Here is a 16,344-nt window from a genome sequence, read left to right as displayed (position 1 = left end):
CGGTGCGGCAATGAGTTTCTCAGGGGATGACTCTTCAACATTCTCATTTTTCTCCTCCTCTTTCGTCTCTTCTTCTTTCTTCTCTTCTTGTTTCTCTTCCTCTTTCTTCTCTTCTTCTTTCTCTTCCTCTCTCTTTTCTTCTTGTTTCTCCACATTCTCATCATCCTCTTCTTCCCCTTATTTCTTCTCTTTCTCTTTCTATACATTCTCAACATCCACTTCTTGCCCTTCTTCCTTCTTTACTTCCTTCTATTCTTTCGCAGCTTTTTGTTTTTTCTCTTCTACTTCATCTATTTTCTTCTCCATTTACACAACCACCTCCACAATATAAGAAGCTTCCTTTTCAATATTGGTTACATCGTCATAATCTAAACAACCAATATCATCACCTCTATTAAAAGAATCCAAACTACTTTTCCTCTTCTTCTGTGTAACCTTCGTATGCATATAATTTTGGGCCATAATAGCCTTCATATTCTTCTTCAGGTCCTTGGGGTCAATTAGATCAACGGTTTCTTCATAGAACTCTAATTTCTTATTAAGCCATTGTATCTCCGTGGCGCAAGCATCCCATTAATATTGATTGCTACGCTTGACAGCATGAAGCAATTTCTAATTTAGTTTGGCAGTATTCCTGTAAAAATAAATGTGTTCATCACTTGGTAACTTCTCTATCTCATCTTCTCTTTCAGGAGCATCACTGATATGCCGGGAGAAAAAAAAGAATATACCCATTATAGTTATATAAACAATGAAAAAATTAAGGTAATAGTTATGAAAATCAACAAAATTTAAAATGCTAATATGTAAGAATGAAAGTTTACATGTTAAGCTGAAAAGTAACATGTACAGACTAAAGTTAACATGTAAATACAAGAAATAACATGTACGCATGAATGATAAAATGTAAAGATAAAAGTTATTATGTTACGCTGAGAATTCACATGTTTTGCTGAACATTAACATTTAACATTAACTCAACATGAAACAATGTACACTAACATACAAAAAGAAAGTTAACATGATATAATGCAAATTAAAATATAATAATGATAAAGTTACAAAATTTTGTTTAATATAAATATGCAATAATGTGTAAAGAATAATTGATGCTTATGTAGCCTATTGACGAGCTCTTAGATTTATCATTCACCTTCTTTGGCTTCTCACCCTTAACCTTTTATTGCTTCTCCTTCTTCTTCAGTTGGGTAACCTTCTTCGGCAGTGATTGCTCCATAGATTTACTCCTGTCAGAGATAAGGGGGATTCTTTTTTTCCACGATGAGAGATGTCATTCTTTTTCCAACTGGGCTCCCTTTGAGGGTTTTTCTCACCCCGTGGGCTACTGGGAGAAATTTGTTTCTCTATGATATTAATGCTTACTTTCCTTGCATTGGATATAATTGTATCTCTCCTCAAAGAGCCAGTTGTCCCTCCAACCCTTACCCAATTGGTCAACAGAGGCTTCCATCTCAAGTTAAGGGCTAGTTTTTTAATGCCTGTTATCTCATAGTATCATAGCTGTTAAAATAGAATGAACGAAATTTTAAGCTTTTATAAACTAGTAAAACTGTAGATAACATGAAAAAGATGGAGGAGAAGCAACAAATATTTGTCATAATTTTTCTTTTTAACTTTAATAACTCTTTGTTCAACTTCAGTCTAATGAGCTAACTTTCACAATTAAAGGTTAACTTTTACTATACATGTTAACATTCAGGCGTACATGTTAACTATCATATTTTAATGTTACCTTTTATCTTCATATGTTAAGTTTTATGTTAACATGTTAATTTTCACAATATCCTGTTAACTTTCAATCTTGTACATTTTTTCTGATGCACGTTAACTTTTATCATAGTTATCAAAGCTGCTAATAACTAAAACAAAAAGCAAACCATATGAACATGCAACTTACAAGAATGAGTGGCATGCATCCAGGTACATATGTAACCTCTGGCTTTCTCATTCCTTTCCACAACAATTTGAATGCCTCTTTTCATCTTATCAAAAATAAATTTACCCCACACAATAATTTTTTACTCTCTCAATACTATCCACATATTAAAACAATTGCTTTGAGATGCCTTGTGAGCAGTTGGGGCACCAAATCATTGCACACTGGTACAGAATCTGAAGCAGCACAAAATCATCAATATCCTTTTTGAGGTTGACTCAACAAGTGTGTCCAGTAACTCTTTAACATATCTCTGTATGCTATCAGTTGCTTCTTTATCTTTGGCTTTTGTCTTTGTCTTTGCCTTGGCCTTTATCATTTCTTTCTTCTCTTCAAAGTACTCCCTCTAGAGCCGGTTGTGCGGTTCTCTATTTCCTCATCAATAGGGAAGCCCGTGTGATTTTGCACCCATTCGTCATCTAATTTGACTAAAAACTGACCCGATTTTCGAATCGGAAAAAGAGAATTCATCCTTTTCACCAACATAATTACTTAGCACATGCTCTAGTGCTGGTCAATCATGTGCTGGAGGTCCGAACAAGACGTAATGTTCAAAGTTACTGGCCTTGTAGGCATCCCAGTGCCACTTCTTTATTCTTAGTTGAAAGTTTTTTTATGAACGCATAGTATGATCCAAAAATGTCATAGGCCTGATATCACCTACAACATCAATTTTCCTACATAAATAAATATTTACTCTTAACAAATCATTCAAATTCTTAATATCCATTATACATACTAACATCAGTGGTAAATATTAACATCAAAGGTTAAAACTTAACAACCTTTTGTGGCAGTTAACACTTACAGATGAACGTTAACAACACTCAACAAAACTTAACATCTGTTCGTACAAGTTAACATTCATTTATGAATTTTAATATCTAATGATGAAACATGTATGTGTAAAAGTAAACATTAGTTATTTACCTTTTTCATGTAATGCTATCACTTAAACAAAAAATTAATGTACAAGCTATACTTCTCAATATATAATATATGAAAAATCTAATTGCAAATATTCACATACTTTCCATAATTGTTGGATGTGATTATATATTGTAATTCATATGCCATAATTATACTTTTCAATATATATTACATGGTAGTATAACACAATGAACAAAATTCCAAACAATGAGTGTATATGTCATACAATAGGTCTACACTTCACACATAATAATTTCACTCAGATTAAGACAAAAATTCTACAAATAAGGTCCCCGTTTTATCCACTTTTATTATCAATAAATTGAATATCAAACAAAAATAGTTATGACCTTAGCCTAGCAACAAATGATTACTATTAACATGAATTAAAAATAGTTAACAGTTAAGGCATTAACTTAGTAAAAGTCAATATTTATTAACATGAATGGCTAATAATTGATACTTAAGGCTAAACGTTAACAAAAACGAGAATTATTGACATGTATTACTAATAGCTAACAACAAATGAGAATTATGTGCATGCATTTCTTCGAAACGATTATACTTGACATTGTTGAGATCATACTCCCAGATTAAGAAACTGGCTCTACACTACAATAACCAGTTTCTCGCCACCATTTTTTCATAAACAGAACTCATAAACAGAAACTGGTTCTACAGTACAATAACTAGTTTCTCACCACTTTCTTCCCTTTTTTCCCGCTCATATTTCAGCTAACATCCAACATCATAATTTTATAAATTACTTAAAACAAAAATTAAATAAATTCAAAATCACTCAATTGATTGGGAACTTACTTCTAGAGATGAGCACATCCTCCGTCGAGCGTCTCCTCTTGCGTTCTTGAACTTCTGGTCCCCCTTTTCATGCTCAATAGGGTCACCGTCGCCTTGTTACCTTCCTCATCCTCAGAGAATGTCAGAGAAGAACCACCGGCGGGGGATATGAAGGCAGAGGCAGAGGCAAAGGCGGATGATTTTGGCACATACTCCTTCGCCAATCGAGCCGAGCGACGCCGGTGAAGAACCCCTTCCATTTGGGTGTTGTCTCATTCACCCTTCTCCATATTAGGGTCCTCGGTCATTTTCCTTAAATTTTTAAGATATTTTTAAGGATTTACTGGACGTTTGAGTGAAAACTAGGGTTTCGAATTTGGGTTCTTGAGATGACGGAGGTTTGAGCGTGAGAAGAGAGAAGAGAGAAAGGGCAGACAAGTTTTGGAGGGAACGGGTTAATGGCAGTTTTGGGTTTTGGTAAATAGTTTCTCTCTGTGCTGAGTTTGAAAAGTAAATAGGGGCTCAAACATAATTATTTCATGTATTGGGGGCTTTCTTACACAAAAAAAATACTGGGAGGCTTGGTCACAACCACTTTCTTTTTTTAGGGCATTGACACATTTGCCCCATAAATATATGTATTTGTTCAATTTTATACTAAAATTGCCTGTGCTATGAACAAGAAAATTGCAATATTTTCCACTGTGACAAAAATCAGAGAAAATCAACATTCAAGAAGCACCAAACCTAATATGAAGAATCCAAATTGAGATGGAACTTGAACTAATTAATGTAGTATCAAAATGGAAAAGTTGAATATAAGATGTCTATCTTATTTAACAAATGAGCTATAAAAAAAATAAAGTAGTGGAATTCATGATATGCTCGGACGTAATAAAATTGTGAATTTTATCTTTATTTTTTTTCTTGTAAGTTCATTTAGCATAATGACCTGTCATCTTGTACTCATATGTGTGTCTTAAAATAATAGATAAGATATGACATCTTATTTTACTGAATGGAAAATAGACTGAGTAGATGGATTCATCCCTCCCACATTTTGTAGCTTAGTTTATAAATGACATAGCAACTCATATATTTTTTGTTAGGTTTTTTTTGGAAGATGAAAGTATGAAGTATATATATTTTACAGAATTAGTCAATTGAATTGGTCCAAAACTTTGCGGTTTCCCTCAGTACTGCAAGTCCAATTTAATGCTGAAAGGGAATTAGAAAATGGCAGCATAATCCCGTAGAATTCAAGAAAATTATTCTAACAACATTTTGATCAGCTTGATAAACAAAAGCTCAAAATTTAGAAGACATTTAAATTTCCACAATTATTTTGATTGTTGCAAAGAGTTATTGTTACACGTACGTTGACACGCCCAAAAAACCGCTCCCTACATGATCCCATGCCTACCAAAATCACCTATTCCGGCTCGGGTTCAGCCTTACGGATCCAAACCGAAACCTGACTCATTCAACACGATCGATCATTTCGGGAGTTACAACTCGCAGTCCACGACAATATCTATATAATGAAAATATACACTGTTATTACACACTGTAAGAATCCGATAACCCGTTTTCATGCATGTCAATATCTAGGCTGCATTGCCTACTCTATTCGGATCTCCACGAACCACGACGTTGGTCAGATCGACTTCTCCTCCCTTCTTCCTTGCCTCGAGTATTCTCTGCGTTGACTTATAGTACATTGCATACAGTATGAGTTGACCAATAGCAAACACTAGTCCTATACCATTAGGAACCTGAAACAATTCCAGCAAGATTGTTAGAGCATAAAACTACAATCAGGGCTGGTCTGAGGTTTGGGTTGCCCTAGCCCAATCCAATTTTGGTTGCCACTTATATTAAAAATTTGGTACGAACAATAACGATAAAAAGGAATACATAAAATACCACTTAGCGTTCTATATTGGGTTCAAACTGATAATATTCTCTTGTAAAATCAATATTCATATAAGAAAATATTACATTTGTGCTATAATTTAATTTAAAAAAAAACTTTTCCTTGAATTTTTTGAAGCGAATTCTTCAATCTAGATCTAAGATTTTTAAAGAAAGATCTAGAAATTTGGGTCGGTGACTCAGAGGGAGGAGTACAGGCGTGCAACCAGCGGAAGATGAAAAAAACACGTGAAGTCTAACCTTAAGCCTTATCCATGTGGTATGCACGTGTTTGAAATTTTTTTATGAAATGCACTCTCTAAGACTCGAATAAGGGCGATTTACACAACAGACAAACCCCTCAACCGCAATACTAAGCACGCATCATATTAAAGCTTGGGATATTATGTTTATAAATTATAACCCTACATTATATATAAAAAATTTGGTTGCCCCCCGGCCCTAGGTTGCCCCCCGGCCCTAGGTTGCCCCAGCCCCGAGGCTTGGTGGACTTACCTCAGGGCCGGGCCTGACTACAATTATTAATCTTCACCATAGTTTGTGAGTTCGACACAACGGAAGGGTCTTTTTGACATGACACCAAAGCAACTTAGTAATTCCCGCAAACTAGTACTTAAAATCAGAATTTAAATTATTAATACCGCTGCATGGGTCTAAATTTTGGCTCATAAAAAATTCCATATGCAAGATAACCAATATGACTAAAAAACTTGCGTATATAAACAATGTCAATGCAACATGCAACAACATATTACTCTATATTTTCTAAAGAAGATAACCAATTTTAACTCAAAAATTTTAAATATCTAAACAAAGTCGATCAAAATTAACATATAAATAAAATAGAGAGAATACTCACAAGAATGTTGATATCAAATTTGAGGAGGGAGTAGATTGTCCAACAAGTTCCGTTCAAGAAAGATTGATAGATAGAGAGGCATGTACTCGACGCTCTTAGTTGCTAATAACTATTTCTGCAGAAAATTAATATCCCAACAATATTCAAAAAATGCAAATCTATAAGAGTAGTGATAAGTATACTACACTTTCTTTACTAATTTGGCACTACCACTCATAAAAGAGTTGGGCCATAATGAGTTATCAATACAATTTTCAAGTGAGACCCTCACTCCTTTGTGAGTAGTAGTGTCAAAGTAGTTAAAAAAGGTACTACACTTAGCATTTTTCAATCTATAAACTTCATATACTATCATGAACTTTGGGGGATTTGCACTAAACTACTATAAACTTATGTTATTAGAAAAAAATACTGTGAACTTTTTCCGACTAAAAGCCACTAGTAGATATAGAGTAACTTGTCAAGTGGGTAATTTTGCCATTATTTTTTATATTTGTTATCACTATTATTAATTTTTTTTTGAAAATTTAAATAGAGCGAGATGCCTATTCATATATAAGTTAAATCACTAACTAATTTTAGTGTGAAACAATCCGGGACAATTAACGATCAAACAATTCATATTTAAGAATAGGGAGAGGACCGTACCCGTCACCAATTGCAATGAGTGATAGATGTTTCATCCAAACTAATCAAAAACGTACTAAAGCACACTAGGAAAAGCTAGACCAAAAGAATAAATAGTTACTGAGCTATCAATATATAGCTCCTACTTACAGCCGAAGGCAGAAAAAACCAAACTCTAAGCTAACATAATTACAACCATAAGTATAACCAAAAACCAAAAATAATACTGTAGTGGCATTAGAAATTGTCGACAACTGTGGCTCATGCATCAACAGCTTGGCGATTTCTCTCTTGTCGATAAATTCTTGGGTTTATTACTATTACCAGATAACCTCCAATAGCTTTCGAAATACTACCCCCCAGTTACGGGTTACTGGAAAACCCCCTCAATTAAGTTTAAAATTTATTCGTAACAACATGAACCGCAAGTTTTACTGGCACAAATATCAACAAATTATGCGTAAATTTCACCGAAGTCCGCATGAACTTATGATTCATAGAATTCCTTCTAACTTGTCCCACTTTAATGTACCATGACCAATGAAAATTACTTCAATATCTGCTATACTTTTCAGATGTGACAACATTAGACAGTTTTATCCCTATCTACTTAATTACTAACTTACCCTTTCAACAAGAGGTATGCATGAAGTGAAAAGAATATATCGTACTTACTCTACATATCTTCAACGCAGCTTATGAATTTTCAATTGTTCAGAAGGGCTGAGTATAATTTTAAAGTTCAGATAAAAGTTTTGTGAAATTTATCCATAAAATATCATAAATGTATAACTAGGAGTGCAACCGGATCAGATACATACGTACCATAGCAGCCAGGGGGGCAACATACATAATGATACAGAAGATGATACATATGATACCAATGATCCTCGACCGGAGATTCTCGTTATGAACCAGGGTGATGATGAGCGCGCCAAGAATGGCCACAATAGCTATCTCGAAGATGACAACGAGGATCGCCCTCAGCTTCTGCTTTGCCGGGCTGTAGATGGTGTAGATGATGATGTAGCACAGTTCGATGACAACTCCAGCGCCGTTGATGGTGAGGACCAGAGTGCTGTCTGGGTGCACTATGGGGAGGCCGTAGAGGCACCAGAGGAGGCAGTTGAGGAGTGTGGCAAGGTATGGGAATGCAGAGAATTGCTCCACATCTTTCCTCTTGAATATGGTTATGAAAGTTGGCCTATTGAAAAAATATATATTAATTTGGACGGTCTAAAACTTAAAAGAACTTGGTTGAAAACAATTAGAAAAGATATAATAATAGAATATGGATGTATTAGATTCATATAGCCGACCTAAGAATTTTGATATAGATATTGTTGTTGCCTATTGATGGTGTAAAACATGATATCTTGAGTATTTTCTATCATTTTATTAGAGAGAATATGGACGGTAAAAGATGAAAATCTTCAAGTGATAGTTGCATATACACCTATTTACTACAGGGGAGCAACCATTTATGTCCTCTTAACATATTTATTAGCATATACACTCTGAAATCCAGACAGTATTTTTTCCGTTAGGTTGATACGCCACACCAGAATCACATAAATAACAGAAAAAGAAAAACAAAAGCCCTTGATTTGACTTGGAAAAAACTAATATATAGAGGGGGAAAAAGATAATTTACCATCACATTTTTATCATATATATGATGACTAACCTTGAAGGGAGAATAATTGTACATATAGGATTAAACAAACATAAGTGGTAATAAAATAGTTTAGAAGTTATAAGTGGTAACATCGAAATAGTGAAGTAGATTATCTGCAAATAACCCTTAATATCTTGCTTTATATTCCCCTAGATTTTCTTAGAAAAGATAAAAACGATCAAATAGTTGGAAAAAAGAAACAAATTGTAATACAAAGAAAATATTGCACAAAAACTAATGTGAGGATTTATTATTATTATTATTATTATTATTATTATATTTTTATTTTTATTTTTTGGTATGGGGATTTGGTATGGGGAACCTTCCTTGGTGTGTGGCCTTGCACTTCAGGTCTCATACGAGTAGACAGGTATTCGAACCCTAGAATTATATGGCAAAAAATTCCCTTAAAAGCCATCAATATGGACAAACGTTGGTGGGTTCATAAGCGTTAGATGTTTATTTTGATCATTTTTTTATTTTTTTATATTATATATATTTTATTTTATTTTATTTTTGTAATTTTTAAATTTTTTTTGCCATCCCTTGTAGAAAATGTGGGAGGTTAATAATTAGAGCAAAGTACAAGTTTGTACACTACCAATCATCCTTCCCTATTTCCTAGAGTGGAAAATAAGAAGGCTCAAACAAAATATCCAGTTATTTATTACCTGCAATATTAGTCAAGGGGGAAAAAATGAACCATGTAATTATAGTTTGAGAGGAGTTTGAGCTCATGCTTACATTGGTGACAGAAAAAGCCCAAGTGATATTATATTTCCTGCACAAGAACAACAAGATTATTTCTACTTCTTGTTCAAAGGGGTTAAACAAAAAATGACACGACATTCAAAAGAATCAATTTACTTTCTCTGTCTTAAGCTATGTAATCTTCATGATCTTTCTAATTTCAGGATCCAAACTATAGACGTCTTTTTCCTTGAGAACCACCACGGAATAAATAACTTAATTAAGTATTTCAAGTAACGTAGGATTTGTATAGGAAATATACCATTTAGAGGGCTGATATAAATTCTATGAATTTAGTGGGCTATCCATAGATATCCCATTTTAATAGGAAATATACAAAGATAACGAAAATAATCAATGATGTCATAACAAAAGACTAGGCTTAATTACAAATATGTCCCCACTATAAGGATTAACCACTTATTATCCCTCAATTTTTTAGTAACAATAATTAGATCCCTTAATTAATGCACAAACTGAATTATCTCTCAACACATGTACTATAGCCGAAAAATATATATATACACCTATAAAAGAATTTGGGGTCTCTTTGGGAAATCCTCAAATATCAAAGGGATGATAACCGACACATAACTCCGTAAAATCAAGGGTCAGAGTACTAACTAATAATAATAAAATTTTAAGTGTACTAATGAATGATTTACCACCATGCATGGAATTCATCTGCAATTAACCCAAAAAGACTAAAGAAGAATAATCCTATTTTCGTTTTCCCTTCTTAATGAAAGTAGGAAGGAAAAAAATAATACAGCAAGACAACACCTTGATACAAACTAATTCATGCACGCATGCCCAAGCAAGAAATCTAATTTAGAAAACCCTACCTACGATCCCGACGATCGTCCGAATCAACGCGAGGGAAACCATGGCTATCAAAGAGAAGGAAAAAGAAGAACCTTGGAAGAAGAAGAAAAAGAGTGATCTTTATAGGGAGAAGGGGATGTCTCTTTATAGGGGATGACTATTATCGCTCTCTCTCTCTCTCTCTCTCTCTCTCTCTCTCTCTCTACTTTCTCTCTCTATAACCAATCTTCTCTATAGCGTTAAAACTTGGTTGGTTTGGTGCATGACAAGTTTTGGAGCATGCAGACACAAGACAACACTTGGAGGGGGGAGGGAGTTAATGAGGAGGATAGGGCCATGGCACTTTCTTCAAGATTTGTACATTCTCATTTTCTCACACATTTATATAGAATCACTTCGCACCGACCTTAAACAAATTGACTAAAATAAAACAAAGAAATTTAAGGCCTCCATTTGTTTGTTTCATGCACAAAGGCAAAATCCCGAATAAATAGAGAATGGATGGGGTTTACGTTGTGTATAGGTCCGTAGAGAAGGGGGGTCCAACGAGTAAAATGTTGGTCTTGTTTGATAATAAATGTACGAGAATACCTACAGTTGTTAGGTTGATATCCAATGATATGAGTGGATAACGGAGAAATTAGCTGGTCTACTTGTCACTAACTCCTGTCATTATTGATAAATTACAGAAACAATTTATGTATATAAGAGGTAGAGGAATCGGTTGATCTTGATCATTTTGAATGGCGAAGAATCATCTCTGGTTTGAATCTTAAAGAATTTAGAATTAGTTGCATATTTATCTTCATTCATAGAGTACAGTACATGTCCTTCAATATTTTTTTAGAATGATTATGATCCAAACTGATCAATAAAACTAATATTACATTCTTGTTGAACTTGCACTTATTAGTTTCATTTAGATTAGAAATGATCAAAATTATATATCACCAACTTGATAGATTAGAAAATTAATGAACATATCTATCCAATTTTTAGAAAGAAGGTTATAGGACCTAAATCTAATTTTAAATGAGTTTATTTAGCCTTGTCCTTTAGATAATGTTTTTTTTTGGATTATTAAGTTTTTCAAATTAATTAAATCTAGTTATTATTATTTTTATCTAGAAAATCATTATTATTTCTGTTTAAAAACTACAAACAAACAAACATTATAACATCACTTCTTCCTCTAAGTTAAGGGGCTCAAAACAATTGGATTGAAGTTAAGGGACGTGCAATAAATTCACACTAGATATGGATAGACATGTAACTTTGCAGATATACACCATATATGTGTAGGTATATTCCAAGGTGTTTCAATTGGTTATTTGACCTTCTGGTTTAGCATTTATTAGTTGGTAATTATAGAGAGGGGGAAGCCTCCATATATAGATCCATATTCAAATATTTCTGTGCAACCAACAGGAATCTGTGTGTGCGTCACAACTTACAAGGCTTATCCGTTTGCTTTTAATTAAGAGATGGCATGATTTTTATCCATCCATCGTTTGTTTTTGAATAAAATGCCAAAATGGGGCACCCTGGTCAAAACTGGAGAAGAGGGAAACAAGGGTTTTTCCGTTTTGGTCTAGATCCTGTTTGGCCAAGGGAGAATAGCGTTGGGTGTACAGTACAATCGCACGCTGATCGGATCCTAGGACTGTGTGCCACAAATCTCACACTCGTGGAAACCCCCTCCTTCGAAAGGAGTTACGTGATGACTAGGGTTTGTAATTAACCGTACAAATTAGACTTCTCAACCTCTTTTTTGGGATGTACATATGAACTAAAACGGGCATCAGCTTCCTAACTTTGACCGACATTCTATCATGACGATAGCGTTCAAATGCACGTGCTCATTTTGGCCGGCGGGTATAGTTTGCTACCTCTATTATGAGGATTCAAGTAAGAGATGGTTGAATGATTGTGAGATTCGCAGAAAGAGAAGAGGGGAGAGAAAATGAAAGTACCGTTAATAAGAACGTAACTAATATAGAGATGATATACCGCGTGTGATGAAAAGGATGAAAAGACAGATTTCATAGTAAATAGTTAAATAAATGTTTCTAAAAACGAAAAATAACAGTACAATCACAATAACGTATTTAGCCCATTCGCTAATTTGAAGGGCTAAATTATTAACCCGTTAAATAAGTTTTATTTTAGTCATTGTGATACGTTTTAGTGTTTGGGAATAACAATGATTTTGACTATTTTCTTTATAATTAGAAAAGTTAACTCTTAATCATTCTAAATAGGAGTATTAGTAAACCCCTCATTTTGAGGGGGTTAGCTTAACCCTTCTATATTTTTTATGTTTGGCAAATTATGAAGGGTTAACTCACTTTAACCATTGCATAGATTTTTTGTGTTTGGCGGGTTAAGAATGGGGTTAAGTCTCCTTAACCCCTCACTTAACCCTTCTCCAAACTAATATTAATGATAATAAAGACTAAAATTACTGTCACTTATCATTTCTGTAATAGTGATTTTTTGTACGTAATAATAGATATCATACACAAATATATGAAAGGGTACGAATGCCATATTTAATACGACGTTCATATCCATCAACAAAATTTGGCTTCTTATACAAGCATTTAAAAGGAATTCCTAGCTCCCTTGAAGGGGTACATCGTGATATAGACTCGGTGATGACATAACACAAGGGTACATCGTGATAAAGACTCGGTGATGACATAACACAAGCTTAAGGGTGTGATATTTATTTATATATAAATGACCTCAACCAACTTTGACTCAAATTCTATCCAGACTTTTCCAGATGCTGGTATTTAGTTGTAAAAAAAAAAGATAGTCCCACATCGGATATTTGAGCATTTTTTTAGAGGTTTAAAAACATTTAATGATTATTGGACTTTGATAAATGAGTCAAAGTATAGACATCTAAACTGTTGTGCGCAGCGGAAATTTCGGCAGAGTTTCTGGTGCACAATAAGAGAGAAAGACCGATAAGAATTCATGTCTCACCAAGGAAACAAGAATCTGAAGCGAATATTTCAACAAAGTGAAATATCGGCTCTTTCTCTCATCAGTTCTAGGACTGACTTGTCGAGTGATCCTAAAAACTATTACAATAGCCACAAATACGAACAAATCAATTTTACGTGGTTCGGCAAACTGCCTATGTCCACGGGGCAAGGAGAGGGGATCTACTATTAGAATAAAAAGAATACAAATGGGTTTACAACTCTTATAATCTAAACCCTCAAATAGGCTCCTTGTTTTTCTTCTCAAGAAAAGGTCAGCCTCCAAAGCTTTTATCTCTCTGCACGAAGCTCTGCACCTTTGCACGCCGCCTCTGCCTTTTTCACAACCTCTGCACCCCTTTTGCTGCAGCCACCAAGAAGAAAGTCTCCCTTTTGCTCCTGCACGCTTGCACGCTCACAAATCCACCGCTTTCTTTCTCTGCTCAAAATAAAATCAACTGCAACCGAAAAGTCCTCAACTTGCACCAAACCCTAGGAACAGTGCTCGTTCCTATATATAGCCGAAACATGGATGCGGTTGTACATCACACGGACGAAATTCAAGGCCCACTTGCACTTTTCTTTTGTCCGCTGGACCATAACTTTCACTTTACGCGTTTTGTTTTACCATACTATCTCTTCACGAGTAACACAGTGGCCCCCACATCATATGCTCCAACAATTCTTCACCTCGGTGAAGTTTTCCCAAAATTGAACCGACACCAACTAAAATAAATATCTCACTTGCTGCATCCAGTATGAAGTGAAACAATTCACGACAACGGACGCAATTCATAACAAGTCAAGAACCCAAATGAGAATGCAAACACTCTTCAAATGTCAGTATCAACTCACAAACTGCATCATAAAGACTGTCTACGTATCCTCATGTCCAAGGAATCAAGCCTCACGTAGTTCATCCAAATGGCCGCGAACGACCTCAATCTAACAGAAGAGTTCGCAACCCTTCTTTAATATCATCAACTCTGCGGCTGATAGCACCTCCAATGACCTCAAACACCTCCACCTGAGGTGAACCAATGGCCATATCCAAACTATGTCTGTCAGCTGCACTCGAATCAAAACACAACTCATCATCTGCACCTAAATCCAAATGATCCCTAAGCTGTGTCACCTCAGCTAGAATCCCAAATAATGCAGTATGATCTGGAGTAAATGGAATAATCTCCACCCAATATGAAGTAGCATTAATCTCCACCCGTTGCGATACCTCTAAGGTCTGTCCAAAACTCTCCACCTGCTGAGAGTCAATTGGCTTCCTCATCGAAGCCTCATCCAAAATGACACAATCAGACCTATCTTCCAATAGAGTTTTACATCCAATCACAGCAGTTGACAACTCTTTAATAGGATGACTCAAATATGTCGAAGCCTCAGTCCAGAACCTCTTCTGCAAACCATTGATCGACCACAAACACCGATCCTCCTCCAGCAAGGCACGGTTCTCCAAATTTGTTACCTTATCATGTTTGCAGAACCTCTTCTGCAAACCATTGATCGACCACAAACACCGATCCTCCTCCAGCAAGGCACGGTTCTCTAAATTTGCTACCCTATCAAGTTGCCCCAAGATTTCCTTTCCAACGAAGTGTCTCGAAATATCGTGAGCTCGGCTCTAATACAGAAATAGGTTCATCTTATACCTCCCAACAAAATCAGAATGAAGTACCTTTACCTTTCTGTCCATCTTACACTTCTTCAAACTGTTAGAGACTACTAGGACTTTCTCCAATGGGGATTTGGTTGCAACCCAAACACGCCTAGAACAGCCACCAACAAAGGAAACCAAACGCCTATTACCTCCCAATGATGCCCCCTTGAAAGGTCCCCAAACATCCATGTGAACTCCTCCAGAACGACCCTTAGCACGGTGAATAGAGGTGCCAAACTTCACCTCGGTCTTCTTGCTCACATCATGTTTACTGGACTTCAAACTGTAGGTCTTCGCACCCTCATTCAATCTATGCGAGGAATCACTACTGGAACGGCCAAGCCCTAAATATCACAGTCTAGTCAAATTAATAGAAGTCGCCAGTTCTTCACCTGCCACTATACCTCCTGTCAAGTAATACAGGTTATTCCTCCTGACGCCCTTCATCACAATCCGAGAGTCTTCCACAATCTTGAGAATTATGTCCTCAATTCGAACATTCGGATCCTCTCCAACCAAAGCTCCAATCGAGATCAAGTTCTTCCTCAAAGAATGAACATATCTCAAATCATTTAACTCCCTAACAGTCTTGTCAAACATTTTGATGCGAATTTTTCCTATCCCAAGGATCTGACATGCACGGTTATCAGCCATGTACATCACACCACTATCCAGCTTCTCAAAACTGGAGAACCATTCTCTTCTAGGGCACACATGATAGGTCGCACCACTATCCAACATCCACTCGGATTCCTCCGAATAGCTACACGTAGGACTGATAGAAAGTGAATAAATAAAAGAGTCAGAAATATTACCATCCGATACGATGTTTGTTTCTGATGATGGTTGCTTTTCTTTTCCCTTCTGCTTATTCTTCATCCATTCGTCGAGCTTTGGGCAGTCTTTCTTCTAATGATCAGTCTCCTTGTACCAAGCACACTTATCTTTTCTAATTGTAGGATGTCCTACTCTAGACTGTGACTTCCAATGTTTTAGTTTGGACCCTTCCCTCTTGCGGCCAACGCCTCTGCTATTGACTCAGTTGAAGTATCCTTATCCTTCTTTCGAAGCTGATAATTCACCAGTGCAGCAGTGACCTCACTATACGAAAGAGATGCCTTCCCATTAATCAGGGTAAAGACGAATGTCTCATATTCCTCGTCAGGCAAGGAACTCAACAACAGCAACGCCTTCCTCATCTTCAATCATGACATCCACATTCGCCAAATCCACAAGAAGTTTTGTGTAGGTGTTCATGTGATTCCTCATCTTCAATCATGACATCCACATTCGCCAAATCCACAAGAAGTTTTGTGTAGG

General features: G+C 35.7%; 1 protein-coding gene across 1 annotated transcript; it reads right to left on the bottom strand.

Moving 5' to 3' along the window:
* LOC109839963 (bidirectional sugar transporter SWEET4-like) lies at positions 5,017-10,804 on the bottom strand. The gene is made up of 6 exons (XM_020408439.1): positions 10,380-10,804; positions 9,529-9,565; positions 7,900-8,310; positions 7,658-7,673; positions 6,480-6,581; positions 5,017-5,460 (listed from the first exon to the last, which is right to left on the bottom strand). Exons 1-6 carry the CDS (start codon positions 10,420-10,422, stop codon positions 5,293-5,295), a joined length of 777 nt encoding a protein of 258 aa, XP_020264028.1. The 5' UTR covers positions 10,423-10,804; the 3' UTR covers positions 5,017-5,292.

This window comes from Asparagus officinalis, chromosome 1 (assembly GCF_001876935.1).
Source record: "Asparagus officinalis chromosome 1, Aspof.V1, whole genome shotgun sequence".
Classification (NCBI taxonomy): Eukaryota; Viridiplantae; Streptophyta; class Magnoliopsida; order Asparagales; family Asparagaceae; genus Asparagus; species Asparagus officinalis.
Note: the sequence above shows the minus strand (reverse complement) of the source record. Positions and strands in the feature narration are given on the sequence as shown.

Excerpts from the sequence above, each read along its gene's own strand:
- LOC109839963 (XM_020408439.1), bottom strand. The coding sequence starts at position 10,422 with ATGGTTTCCCTCGCGTTGATTCGGACGATCGTCGGGATCGTAG. Across the intron at positions 9,566-10,379 it reads GACGATCGTCGGGATCGTAG|GAAATATAATATCACTTGGG; the intron begins GTAGGGTTTTCT and ends GTTCTTGTGCAG. Across the intron at positions 5,461-6,479 it reads AATTTGATATCAACATTCTT|GTTCCTAATGGTATAGGACT; the intron begins GTGAGTATTCTC and ends GAATTGTTTCAG.